The sequence below is a fragment of the Dasypus novemcinctus genome, chromosome 11 (genome assembly GCF_030445035.2).
Source record: "Dasypus novemcinctus isolate mDasNov1 chromosome 11, mDasNov1.1.hap2, whole genome shotgun sequence".
NCBI classification, from domain to species: domain Eukaryota; kingdom Metazoa; phylum Chordata; class Mammalia; order Cingulata; family Dasypodidae; genus Dasypus; species Dasypus novemcinctus.
The window spans coordinates 18,851,470-18,865,604 of record NC_080683.1 but is presented as its reverse complement, the minus strand read 5'-3'; the positions used below and the strand labels follow the sequence as shown (position 1 = coordinate 18,865,604).

The following is a 14,135-nucleotide window of genomic DNA, read 5'->3' as shown; positions in this document are numbered from 1 at the left end:
ACTCCTGGGCATTTGTCCCACAGAAATGAAAACTTACATTCACACAAAAACCTGTGCATGAATGTTTATAGCAGCTTTATTTGTAATAGCCTCAAATCAAAAAGAACACAAATGTCCTTCAACAATGTTTAAACAAATTGTCACAATAAAAAGGAATGGGTTGTAGTTTATATTATGGCTTACACTCTATACTGCACAATTTCATAGGTTTTGACAAAATATATAATGGCCTGTATCCATCACTGCAATGTCAGGCAGAACAATTCCAATGTCCCCCAAATGCCCCATATTACACCTATAGACCATGGTTAGTAGCAATACCTCAATATGTGTTCATTAATTGTAAAAAATATACACACTAATGAAAGATGTTGTTAATGGGGAAAAGTGTGGGGGGAAGGGTATGGTATATGCGAATCCCCTAAATTTTCGAGGTAACATTTATGTAATCTAAGGTTTGTTAGAAAAAATAATGTACAAAAAATAGTGTGTTAAATTTCCACATAATTGTGAATTTTCCAGTTCTCCCTCTGTTATTAAATTCTAGCTGCATTCATTTTGGCCAGATAAATTACACCGTATTATTTCAAAAATTTTAAAATAGATTGAGACTTATTTTGTGACCTAATTTATGGCATTTCCTGGATAATAAACCTGTACTCCCCACCACCCCCAAGGAAAAAGAATGGCTATTGATAGTCACAAAAAACCTGCATGAATCTCCATAGGATTATTCTGGGTGAAAAAGAGCCTGTCTCCAAATTTACATACTGTATGATTCCATTGATACAGCATTCTTGAAATGACAAAGTTCTAGAAATGTAAAAAGATTAGTGACTGTCAAGAGTTAAACAGGGACACAGAAGGAAGTAGGTTTGGCTATAAAAGGGCAATTAGAAGGATTTGAGGTTATTATGAGTCAAATTGTGTCCTCCAAAAAAAATATGTTGAAATCCTAATGCCGGTACCTCGGAATGTGACCTTATTTGGAAATAGGGTCATGGGAGATAGAAGTTAAGATGCTATCATACTAGAGTAGGTTGGGCTCTTAATCCAGTATGACTGGTGTCCTTATAAGAAGGGGAAAAAGAGATGCAGACCCATGGGAGAATACCATGTGACAACTGAGGCCAAGAGTGAAGTGCTGCAGATGCAAACCAAGGAATGCCAAAGATGGCTGGCAAACACACTGTTCAAACACAAGCTAGGAAGAGAAAAGGAAGGATTCTTCTCTGCAGTTTCAGAGAGAGTATGGTCCTACTGCTACCTTGATTTCAGACTTCTAGCCTCCAGTACTGTGAGACAATAAATTTTTGCTATTTTAAGCCACCAAGTTTGTGTTAATTTGTTAGGCAGCCTTAGGAAACTAATTCAGTGGTGATGGAAATATTCTGTATCTTTTCTGTGTCCATTTGTTTTCCTGGTTGTGATATTATACTATAGTTTTACAAGATTTTTAACACTGGGGGAAACAGGGTAATGAGTGCATTGGATCTCTGGATTATTTCATATAACTGCATATTAATCTACCATCATATTAAAATAAAAATTTAAAAATATACCAACATAACTTCTCCTACATACTGCATGTACTTGGCATTATTTCATAACATTGAGAGTGCTGATAGTACAAAAAAAGAACAAAAGGGGAGAAAATGAAACAAAAAGCCACTGTTACATAATTTGTAACACCATGCATGACCATTTTCCCTGTGCAATCTTTTGCATTAAGTGCAGCTATCTCAAATATTTGATGTATTCAAACTTGGCTGGTCTATATTTGTAGCCTTTGATGTAAAAAGCTACTTTCCACATGGAAAGTTAAGTTCTCATTTGAACAAAACTTTAGCAAACAGTGAGAAATGAAAACAATTCCAAGTATTATTCAACGAACAGCTGTAGATAGAGAATGTTGGAAAGCCATGTACAGGTCTGGATCACTAATGTTGGAGAATGGGATGTTACTATTTGATGGCTTAGTAATTACTGGGTCCACAGTTGCCTGAAATTGCCCAATTGTGTTGCATGAGTGATCATATGTGATCTCATGATGCATCTAAGAAATGCCTGTAATTTTGAAGTAGAGATGAGTGTAGCTGGTATTTCAAGATGTTTTAATAATGCTAATGGGATAGGAAAGTATGGGTAGTTTTATTTGATGGTAGAACCATGAGTAAGATTGTTGTTTATTGCCTACATTCACAGTTGAAGAAAATACTAAATTTTATTTAGAGGTTGGTGAAAATAAAGATAGAATTTTTTTTCTTCCAACCAAGGTCATAGACTACCAGAAATCTGTTCATTGATTCAAGGTTTTGAAACCCTGCACTAGAATATGTTTGTAGACTGCTCAGAGTGATCTGATGGAGAGGGAGAAATGGGGTGGGGCTATGGGAATTCCTTATATTTCTCTATGTAACATTTATGTAATCTAGAACTTCTTTAAAAATAAAAAAATTATTAAAAAGTGCATGGAATTCAGAATACAAGTGGAAAGGTGTTGACATTTCACAGAGGAAGACCTTCTATATATTTTAACAGAAGAGAAACATGTCTCTTTCAAGATTTGGTGGTGAGAAGAAGAGATTGTTCTTACGTGTTGCTTCCGTTTTTTTTCAGTGGACCACAAGGCAGGGATGCCTTCTCAGAGTGGAGAGGATTAGGTGAGGTGTTCAGGTGAAATAGTTATTGTGGAGCGTAAGAAAGTGAACATACTAGAGGAGTGTTTAGGATTATAAAGACATTGTTTTAATGTAATGTAATGTAGTAATGTCATGATGGCCCTGAATTTAAAGTGCAACCATTTGACAATTTCGTTATTTTTTTCTTTTTCTTTTTTTATTTTATTTTATTTTTTATTTAATTCCACTCCCCTCCCCCGGTTGTCTGTTTTCTGTGTCTTTTTGCTGCGTCTTGTTTCTTTGTCCGCTTCTGTTGTCGTCAGCGGCACGGGAAGTGTGGGCGGCGCCATTCCTGGGCAGGCTGCTCCCTCCTTTGCGCTGGGCGGCTCTCCTTATGGGTGCACTCCTTGCGCGTGGGGCTCCCCTACGCGGGGGACACCCCTGTGTAGCAGGGCACTCCTTGCGCGCATCAGCACTGCGCATGGGCCAGCTCCACACGGGTCAAGGAGGCCCGGGGCTTGAACCGCTGGCCTCCCATGTGGTAGACGGATGCCCTAACCACTGGGCCAAAGTCCGTTTCCCCGTTATTTTTTTTCTTGAGCAAAGTTGAGCTATGGATGGCTTAAAAGCCTACTGATACTTTGAACACAGTGTTCAAACATCTCAGTTTCTAATAATCATTCATACTATAAGAAAGGAAGTTGCAAGTAAATAATAATATGTTCAGAAGGAAGGTTAAGTATTAGGACAACAAATTAGCATTTGTATAATTTGGTTTTAGATGATCTAGCAGTAGATAGTGCCTTTCACTGTACTAATCTTGAGGTATCTGAACATTATCGAATAGTAGCCCAATAATAGTGAGATATCTCAAAATTAATTTTCTCATGGCATATGTCTGAATTAGTCAAAATCTATAGTTAATAGTTATTGTGATTTTTTAAAAAGATTTATTTATTTATTTCTCTCCCCTCCCCCTCCCCCCCCACCCTGGTTGTCTGTTCTCTGTGTCTATTTGCTGAGTCTTTGTCCATTTCTGTTGTTGTCAGCGGCATGGGAATCTGTGTTTCTTTTTGTTGTGTCATCTTGTGTGTCAGCTCTCCATGTGTGTGGCACCATTCCCAGGCAGGCTGCACTTTCTTTTGCGCTGAGCGGCTCTCCTTATGGGGCGCCCTCCTTACGGAGTGCACTCCTTGCACGTGGGGCTCCCCTACACGGGGACACTCCTGTGTGGCAGGGCACTCCTTGAGCGCATCGGCACTGGGCATGGGCCAGCTCCACACAGGTCAAGGAGGCCTGGGGTTTGAACCACGGACCTCCCATGTGGTAGACGGATGCCCTAACCACTTGTCCAGGTCTGCTGCCCTATTGTGATTTTTAAAATCTCAACTATAACTTCATCATTGGAATTTTTGAGGAACATTGTCTTAACCATAGCCCATAACTCAGTAACCTATTTCTCTGAGATGTTGAAATGTTTACTAATATGATCAGTGTTTTTGTTTTATTTCAGTATGGACCAATATTTACAATCTTTGCTGCAGGAAAACGAATGACCTTTGTTACTGAAGAAGAGGGAATTAATGTGTTTCTAAAATCCAGAAACTTAGATTTCGAACAAGCGGTGCAAGCTCCCGTCTATCATACAGGTAAAGAATGCTTTCTAATAGTTCATTTGAAATACAACTTTGGAATTCAAGAATTTATTTTATGTAAAATTTATATCCTCACTCCTCTATCTAGAATGTTGAGAGACTATTATTTGATTCTTCAGGGTAGAAAGAGAAGAGAGTATATGATGAGTTTATCCAGCCATTAAAAACCAGATGTTGACAGCCCAAACTACATAGATTTCAATTAGACATGATTAAGAGACGAAGTTACGTCTTGGTAACTTTTTGTTTTCTTTAGAGAATATTTGGAATCAGGAGACATGCTCCAAGATATTACTAGCTCTGTTCTGCTGCTTGTGTATAGACTGTTCTACAGGCTACAGTTCTTGACTTGATTACATGTTGCTCCTCTGCTCCCTGAACATAGAACCCTACTGCTTAGTAAGCCCTTTACAGTGACATTTCCTGACGTGCCATAGGTATGTGGGGCTTGGCTTGCCCTTTTGTGAATTTTCCATCCTCAGAGACTATTGGATAGTAGTGAGCAGCATGCTTCCAGTGTGGCTGTCTGTCTTTATTGCTTTGTGGACTGTAAATGTATGTGCTGAGGCCATTTGTCCTCCTAAGAATGCAGAGCTGGTTCATTTTGTGCTGCTTTTTTCCTTCTTTGTCTTCTCTGCTTTCACAATTTTTATGTTTCCTTCTCCTGTCTATAGCTTCTTTCTCTCTGTTTTCCATTTTTAATTCTCTTTTAAGATTTCTTTTCCCTGTAGCCGCTCATGAATTTCTTGCCATTAAGAACAAAAGTTTGTTTTTAAAGCTATCAGTGATCAAGAAGAGATAACTTTTTCTCCTTGTTTATATGAAAATTACAACATGATGGTTAAACTCTTTGGCTGTTTGGTGCTTCTTGAGTTTGGAACTATGGAACTAGATCAGAGAATATAAATATTTTGAAGGCTCTTGATCTGTATGGTCACATATGCTTTCAGAAAATTATACCAAATTACTTACCTATCAGAGAAATATGGAAGTTAACAAGGTATTTTACCTGTGTTTACCCTGGGCACTTTCATGTTTAAAATATTTCTATTTAACACACGAAATATGGTAATATTTACTCTTGTGCTACCTTCCAAATCATTTCCTATATCCTGCCACCATGAAGAAGATTTGTGCTCAGGAAATCTAAAAATTATTTTTAAATAACTTACTCAAAATGTAGCCTACACAAATTAAGATGATGAAATATAAAATTAAAAATTATTTTTTGAAAAAGTTATTTCAGACATAATAAAACAGGATTAAAGAAAAAATATAAAGAAATAACAGGTTAAAAGAAAACAACAACCTACTCATACTACTACCACCCCAATCCCACCAGAAGTTTGTATGGCCGAAGATATATGAACACTCTCATATGGTAGAAATAGTATGGACTTTACTGTCAGGTAGAATTAAATATAACTTTTAACTACAGCAATTACTATCTATGTGATAAGCTTCAATTTCTGCATCTGTGAAATAATAATAATAATACTTCCAAGAGTTACTGTGCAATTAAAGAAGATTATATGTTCTTGGCACAAGGTAGGTGCTCAATAATGTTAGCTGTCATTAATAATATAATTTTATCCTAAGTTTGAATATTACCTTTCACATTTCTCCGTAATTTTGTATATTGCCCTCATGGAATATGTTCTATTTGGGCTTTCGTATTCACTTAGCATGGCAAAAACTTCTCTGTTTCCTTGAATTCTTTGTATTTTCCATTTTATTTATTCCCATAGTAAAATCTATTAAACATCCTAACTGTGGAAGTCTTTTGTCTGAAGATTCAACTATTTGGCTCTTGCTAATGAGTAATTTCATTTTTTAAAAATTTTATCTTGAAATATGTTCTAATTTACAGGGAAATTACAAAAATAATTCAAGTCTTATACAGAGAATTCCAACAAAGCTATACCCTTTCCCTACCTAATTACTCAGATCCACCAGTTTTAACATTTAGCCACATTTGCTATATCACTCTATCATCTATCTATCTACCTACCTATCTTTCTATCTAATCTATGTAACTCTCAATCCATTTTCTGAACACTTGAGCATAGGTTGTATACATCATGATCCTTAAACACTTAAAATGCACATTTCCTAAGAACATTGATATTCACTTACATAACCATCTTAAGTGCAGTTTCCTAGTTAAAGAAATTTAACATTGATATAAAGTTTGCAGTCTATATTCTAATTTTTCGTATGTCCCAATAATGTCCTTTTGAACCTTTTCTTCTCCTTTGTTAAGCATCATGTGCTGTATTTAATTGTCATTCTCTCTTTAGTTGCCCTAATCTTTTTTTTTTTCCTAATTGTGGGAACATGTATATAATAGAAACTTTCACATCTCAGCTACTCCCAAGCATATCATTCAATGGGATAAATCACATTCATGATGTTGTGGTATCTTTGCCTCCTTCCATCACTAAACTTCCCCTTCTCACAAAACAGAAATCCTAAATCCATTATGCATAAACTCTCCATTCCTCCCACCCTCCTCCCTCCCCTAGTAACCTGTACTCTTAATTTCTGGCTCTATAAACTTTTATGTTCTCTGATATTTTCTTTGTCATTACCATGGAATTTAAACATCCTAAATACCAACTTAACTTCAATAATATACTCAAACTATGTTTCTATGTCCTCTCTCCCCCAACTTTAAGCAGTTCTTGTTACAAATTACATGTTTACACATTATCAATCAAAAACCACTGATTTATCATTACATTTTTTTTTTAATTAGAGAAGTTGTGAGTTTACAGAACAGTCATGCTTACCATAAATGATTCCCATACATGGCTCTTTGCATTGTTGTGGAACATTTGTTATAAATGATGACAGGATGTCATCAAAATATTGCTGCTAACTGTAGTTCATATCTTACATTTGGTGCATTTTTCTCACAAACTACCGTATTATTAACAACATGTGTTAGTATTGTGTATTTGTTATAGTTCATGAGAGAACGTTCTCATATTTGTTAACCATATCCATCATCCACCACAGAATTCACTGTTACATAGTCACTTGCCTCCTACACTCTATCCAAAGTGTACACTTAGTGGCTCTCAGTTTCATCACAGAGTTGTGCTGTCATCATCTCAGTCAATTTTAGAATGTTTTCTTTACTTCAAAAGGAAAAATTGCATATAGCAGATATAGTAACTTCTTTGCCATTGCTGGAAAAATATTACAATATTACCATTAACTATAGTCTATAAGGTAGACTAGTTGTATTTTTCCCATGTATCACTGTATTCTTAACACCTTGAAATAGAAGAATATTTTTTATCTGTACTATTAACTACAATCCCATCCACCACCAAAATCACTATCCAGTTCCTAGATTATTCCCTGGCTTCCTTTCAATTGACATTTACATCCCTAGACTACCCCTTTCAGCCACAATCACATTTATAAATCAACAGTGTTAAACTTACTAGAATGTGTTACCAACAGCTCTATCCATTTTCACACATTTACAATGAACTTTATTAAAAATTCTACATACAGTAAGGATCAGCTCCCCCTTTTCCACCCACATTCTATCTCCTGGTAACCTATACTTTAGAGTTTTCTTCCATGAGTTTGCTCATCATATTTAGGTAATATTAGTGAGATCATACAATATTTCTCCTTTTGTGCCTGGCTTATTTCACTCCACATGATGTCCTCAAGGTTCATCAGTGGTATTATATGCACCCTGACTTCATATCTTCTTAAAGCTGAATAGTATTCCAATGTATTTAAATACCACATTTTGTTTATCCTTTCATTGGTTGATAGTCACTTGGCTCGTTTCCATCTTTTAGCAATTGTGAATAATGCTGCTATGAACATTGGCGTGCAAATGTCTGTTCATGTCCCTGCTTTCAGTTCTTTTGAATATACTATTATGAGGAATGGCTGGATCATATGGCAGTTCTATATTTAAGTTCCTGAAGAACTGCAAATCTTTCTTCCACAGAGGCTGCACCATTCTGCATTCTACCACTACTGAAAGAGTGTGCCAATTTTCCCACATCGTTTCCAGCACTTGTAGTTTCTGTTTTTCTAAGTAATGACCATTCTATAAGGTATGAAATGATACCTCATTGTAGTTTTCATCTGCATTTCCCTAATAATTTAATAACTAGTGATATTTCGCATATTTTCATCTGCTTTTTGGCCATTTGTATTTCCTTTTTGGAAAAATATCTACTCAAGTCTTCTGCCCATTTCTTAATTGGGTTGCTTGTCTTTTATCATTGGGTCTTATGATCTCTTCATATAACATGGAAATCAAATCCTTATAGGATATGTGGTTTCAGAAAATTTTCTCCCATTGAGTAGGTGGCCTTTTACTTTCTTGACAAAGTTATACGAAGCACAAAAGTGTTTAATATTGAGGAGGTCCCATTTTTCTATTTTCTCTTTCATTGCTCATGCTTTGGGTGTAAGGTTTAAGAAACCATTACCTATCACAAGATCTTGAGGATGTTCCTCTACAGTTTCTTTCAGGAGTTTTATGGTTCTAGCTTTTATATTTAGGTCTTTAATCCATTTTGAGTTAATTTTTGTATAACGTGTGAGATAAGGGTCCTTTTTCTTTCTTTTGGATATGGATATATAGTTCCCAGAACCATATGTTGAATAGACTGTTTTGCCCCAGCTCGCTGGGTTTGGTAGCCATGTCAAAATCACTTGACCATAGATGTGAGTGTCTATTTTTGAACTCTTGGTTCGAGTACGTTGGTCAGTCTGTCTATCTTTATGATAGTAACAGGCTGCTTTTACCACTGTAATTAAGTAATATCCTTTAAAGTCAGGACATGAGTCCACCAATTTTGTTCTTCTTTTTAAATATAGTTTTGGATATTCAGGGGCCCTACCCATCTAAATAAATTTGATAATTTGTTTTTTCATTTCTGAAATAAAGCTATTGGGATTGCATTGAGTCTGTTTATCAGTTTGGGTAGAATTGACATCTTAATGATATTTAGTCTTCCAATCCATGAACATGGACTGTCCCTCCATTTGTTTAGGTCATCTTTGATTTCTTTTACAGGTCCTTTATGTCTTGTGTTAAGTTTACTCCTAAAAATGTGAATCTTTTAGTTGCTGTTGTAAATGGAATGTTCCCCTGATTTCCTCCTCAGATTGCTCAGTGGTGGTATAAAGAAACACTACTGATTTTTCAGTATTATCTTGTACCCGCTCCCCCCCCCCCCCACTTTGCTGAAGTTGTTTTTTAGCTCTAGTAGCTTTTTTTGTGGATTTTCCAGGATTTCCTAGGTATAGGATCCTTTCCAATTTGGGTGCCTTTTATTTCTTTTTATTGCCTAATTGCTCTAGCTGCACCTTCTAGCACAATATTGAATAACAGCAGTGACAGTGGATGTCCTTGTCTTGTCCCTGATCTCAGTGGTAAAGTTTTCAGTCTTTCGCCATTGAGTGAAATGTTAGCTGTGGGTTTTTCATATGTGTACTTTATCATGTTGAGAATCTTTCCTTCTTTTTCTATCTTTCTGTTTTCCTCAAGAAAGATGCTGTATTTTGTCAAATTCATTTTCTGCATCAATTGAGATGATCGTGTGATTTTTCTTCTTTGATTTATTAATGTGATGCATTACACTGATTGATTTTCTTGTGTTGAACCATCCATGTACACATGGGATAAGACCCTTGGTCTTGATGTATATAATTCTTTTAATATGTTTTTGGCTTCAATTAGCAAGCTTTTTATTGAAGATTTTTGCATCTATATTCATTAGAAAAATTGGTCTGTAATTTTTATTTTTTCATAGTATTTTTATCTGGCTTTGATATTAAGGTGATCCTGGCTTCGTGGAAAGAGTTTGCTAATGTTCCCTCCTGTTCAAATTTTTGGAAATGTTTGAGCAAGATTGGTATTAATTCTCTTGGAATGATTAGTAGGATTTACCTGTAAAGCCATCTGGTCCTGAGCATTTTATTTTTGGGAAGTTTTGGATGACTGTTTCAATCTCTTTATTTGTAATTGGTTTGTTGAGGTCTTCTATTTCTACTATGGTCAGTATAGTTTGTTCATGTGTTTCTAGAAATTTGTCCATCTCATCTACGTTGTCTAGTTTGGTGGTTCATATTATCCTCTTATGATCTCTTTTATCTCTTTAGAGTCAGTAATAATGCCTTTTCCCTCATTTCTTATTTTATTTATTTGCATCTTCTCTCTATTTTTCTTTGTCAGTCTATCCAAGAGTTTGTTGATTTTATTGATCTTCTCAAAGAACCAACTTTTGGTTTTGTTGATTCTATCGGTTTTGCTCTCAATTTCATTTATTCCTGCTCTAATTTTTGTTATTGCTTTCCTTCTGCTTGTGTTGGAATTAGTATGTTGTTGTTTTTTCTACTTCCTCCAGGTGTGTAGTTAGGTCTTTGATTTTTAGCTCTTTCTTATTTTTTAGTGTAATTATTGAGGGCTATAAATTTCCCTCTCAGCACTTCCTTTTCCTGAATTTCATAGGTTTTGATATGTCGTGATCTCATTTTCATTTGTCTCAGATATTTACTGATTTGTCTTTTAATTTCTTCTTTACTCACTGATTATTTAAGAGTTTCTTGCTTAATCTCCATATATTTATGAATTTTCCCCTTTTTCTGCCTATTTATTTCCATTATGATCAGAGAAAGTACTTATGTAATTTTAATCTTTATAAATTTATTTATGTGAGCCAACATATGATCTCTCCTGGAGAAAGATCCATAAATGCTTAAGAATAATATATATAGTGCTATTTGGAGATGTAATGTTCTGTGTTGTTCTGCATATACCTATTAGGTCTAGTTCATTTATTGTGTCATTTAAGGTATTTGTTTCCTTATTGAACTTCTGTCCAGTCATTCTATCCAATTATGAGAGTGGTGTGTTGAAGTCTCCAACTATTATTGTAGAGACATCTATTTCTCCCTTTAGTTTTTCCAGGGTTTGCCTCATATTTTGGGGCCCCCGGGTTAGGTGATGCATATTTACTGTTATTTCTTCTAGGTGATTTGCCCCTTTTATTAATTCTTCATCTCTTATAATAGTTTTGCATTTAAAATTTATTTTATCGGATATTAGAATAGGTAATCCAGTTCTATTTTGGTTATCATTTGCATGTAATATCTTTTTCTAACCTTTCACTTGCAACCTACTTGTGTCTTTGGGCCTAAATCGAGCCTCCTGTAGATAGTATGTAGATGGATCATATTTTTTATCTATTCTGCCACTTGTATATATTAATTGGGGAACATAATCCATTAACATTCAATGGTATTACTGTAAAGGCAATACTTCAAACATTTTATCTTTAGGCATTTATATGTAACTCTTTTTACTCTTTTAGTTACTCTTGCTGATAATCTTCCTTTCTACATACTCCTACAAACCTCTTTCTTATGTCTTTTCCTTTCAGCCTGTAGAACTCCCTTTTGTATCTATTATAGGGCAGGACTGTTGTTGATGAGTTTTCTCATTTCTTCTTATCTCCAAATATTTTAATATATCCATTTATTTTCAAAGGACAGTTTTTCTAGATACAGAATTCTTGGCTGGCAGTTTTTCTCTTTCAGTACCTTAAATATGTCATATTATTGCTTCTTGCCTCTGTGGTTTCAGATGAGATATCAGCATTGAATCTTATCCAGCTTTCCTTGTATGTGATGAATCTCTTTTTTCTTGCGACCTTCAGTATTCTTTCCTTATCTTTGGCATTTGATAATCTGATTAATATTTGTCTCATAGTACTTCTGTTAGGATTTATTCTATTTAGAGTATGCTGTGTATTTTGGTTTGCCAAAGCCACTAAGTGCAAAATACCAGAAATTGGTGGGCTTTTCTAATGGGATTTATTAGGGTAAAATCTTACAGTTTCAAGACTGTGAAAATGTCCAAATCAAGGCATCATCAGGGATTCTGTCTTAGCAAAGGTTGTCTGCTGAATCCTGGACTCCTGCCATTTGGCACAGCAAAATGATGAGTCTTCCAGTCTCTCTCTGCTTTCTCCTCCAGATTCACCTTCTAAATAGCCTCTTGGAGGTCTTGTTGCTTCAGTTTCTCCACTGAGTCTAGACTCTGGCCTCTCTCTCAGCTTCTCAGGATTTCTCTTGGCCTCTCGGCCTCTCAGGGTTTCTGTCTTTCTCTTTCGGCAACTGTAGGTAATCCTGGAGTCTCCTCTCACATGGCAGGGTAAAATGGCAGAGCTCTTTCTCTGTGTTCTCCTCCATTTATATTTGACTCCATTAAAAGGATTAGGACCCACCCTGGACCCCACAATCTAATCAAAGGCCCTTAAGTAAAGCAATCTAATCAAAGGTGAACTAACCAAAATGTCCCTTAATTTAATCTAAACTAAAAGTCCTACATAAAATCAAACCAGGACACTGTGCTTCCTGGACATGTACATCCATTCCCTCATACGATTTGGGAAATTTCCAGCAGTATTTCCACAAATACTCCTTCTGCCCCCTTTCCCTTCTCTTCTATCTCGGGAACACCTATAATGTGTATGTTTCTGTATTTCATCTTGCCAATCAATTCTCTGGGACTGCCTTTTTTTTTTTTTTTTCATTTCTTTCTATATCTGTTCTTCTATCTGTGCAATTTTGGTTATCTTCTAATATACTGATTCTTTCCTCTGCCTGTTCAAATCTGTTATGTGATTCCAGTGTATTTTACATTTCTTTTACTGTGACTTTAATTACCATAAGACCTGTTATTTTTTTATATCTTCCCTTTTCTTAGTATGGTTTGTAATTTTTTTTGCTGATGTCTAAGCATCTGTTTATATTGATGGATTTACTTTTTGTCAGTTTCTCTCTCTTGCCTAGGATTTTAATATTGTTAGACTTTGTATTAAGGCTCTTCTTTGACACATGGGCAGTTTATTCTAAATCTTTAGAATTGCCTGTGTTTAACGTATTAAAAGAAATAGAAGAAGAAAAATGGAAAAGGAAAGAAGGAAAAAGAGAAAAAGGGCAAAAAAGGTAAAAATAAAAGGGGGGGTGGAATGTGTTTCCCTCACATACCACCCACATCACTTGCCCTGTGTCTCCCCACTTCCCCTGTGCCTTGCTGGCTCCCCTTGCCAGTTACCTGCACTGCTGGCCTCCTGGCCCTGTCACTTCCCCTAAACCCAGTAAAACTTCCTGTCTTCTCACAGCTTCTGGAGGATGAGTGCACCCTGCTGCACTCTACTCCACCATCTTGAATCTCCTTTCCCTCATTTTTGAAAGACAGTTTTGCCATATATAGAATTATTAGTTGGGAAGATTTTTTGCTTTCAGCACTTTAAATATGTCATCCTACTGCCTTCTCGCCTCCGTCATTTCCAATGTGAAATCAATTCTTTATCTTATTGAACCTCTCTGTATATAACACTTTGCTTCTTTCTTGCAGCTCTCAGAAATCCCTCTATCTTTGGCATTCAGGAGTTTAGTGATTGTATTCCTCAGTGTGGGTCTATTTGGGTTTAACCTGTTTAGAGTTTGTTGTGTGTCTTGGATGTGTGTATGTTCATGTCTTTCCTTAAATTTGGGGAGTTTTCAGACATTATTTTTTGAATATTATCTCTTTCTCCTTTCTGTTTTTCTTCTCCTTCTAGGACTCCCACAATATGTAACATTTGATGATGTCCCATAGGTTTCTCAGACTTTGTTCACTTTCCTTCATTCCTCCTTCCTGCCCTTCAGACTGAATGATTTCAAGTGTTTTGTCTTCAAATTCACTGATTTTTTCTTTTGCCAGCTCCAATTTCTTGTTGAACCCCTAATTTTAAATTTCTGTTATGGCAATCTTAAACTCTGCTTGGTTCCTTTTCATAATTTCTACATCTCTATTGATATT

At 35.7% G+C, this 14,135-nt stretch overlaps 1 protein-coding gene across 2 annotated transcripts in view; it reads left to right on the top strand.

Moving 5' to 3' along the window:
• CYP39A1 (cytochrome P450 family 39 subfamily A member 1) overlaps positions 1 to 14,135 on the top strand; it is a 104,978-nt gene that overhangs the window by 19,924 nt on the left and 70,919 nt on the right. For both annotated transcript variants that reach the window (XM_058306827.2, XM_058306829.2), the window contains exon 2: positions 4,135 to 4,270. In XM_058306827.2, the coding sequence (XP_058162810.1) occupies positions 4,135 to 4,270 (136 nt within the window). The remainder of the gene's footprint in view (positions 1 to 4,134; positions 4,271 to 14,135) is intronic.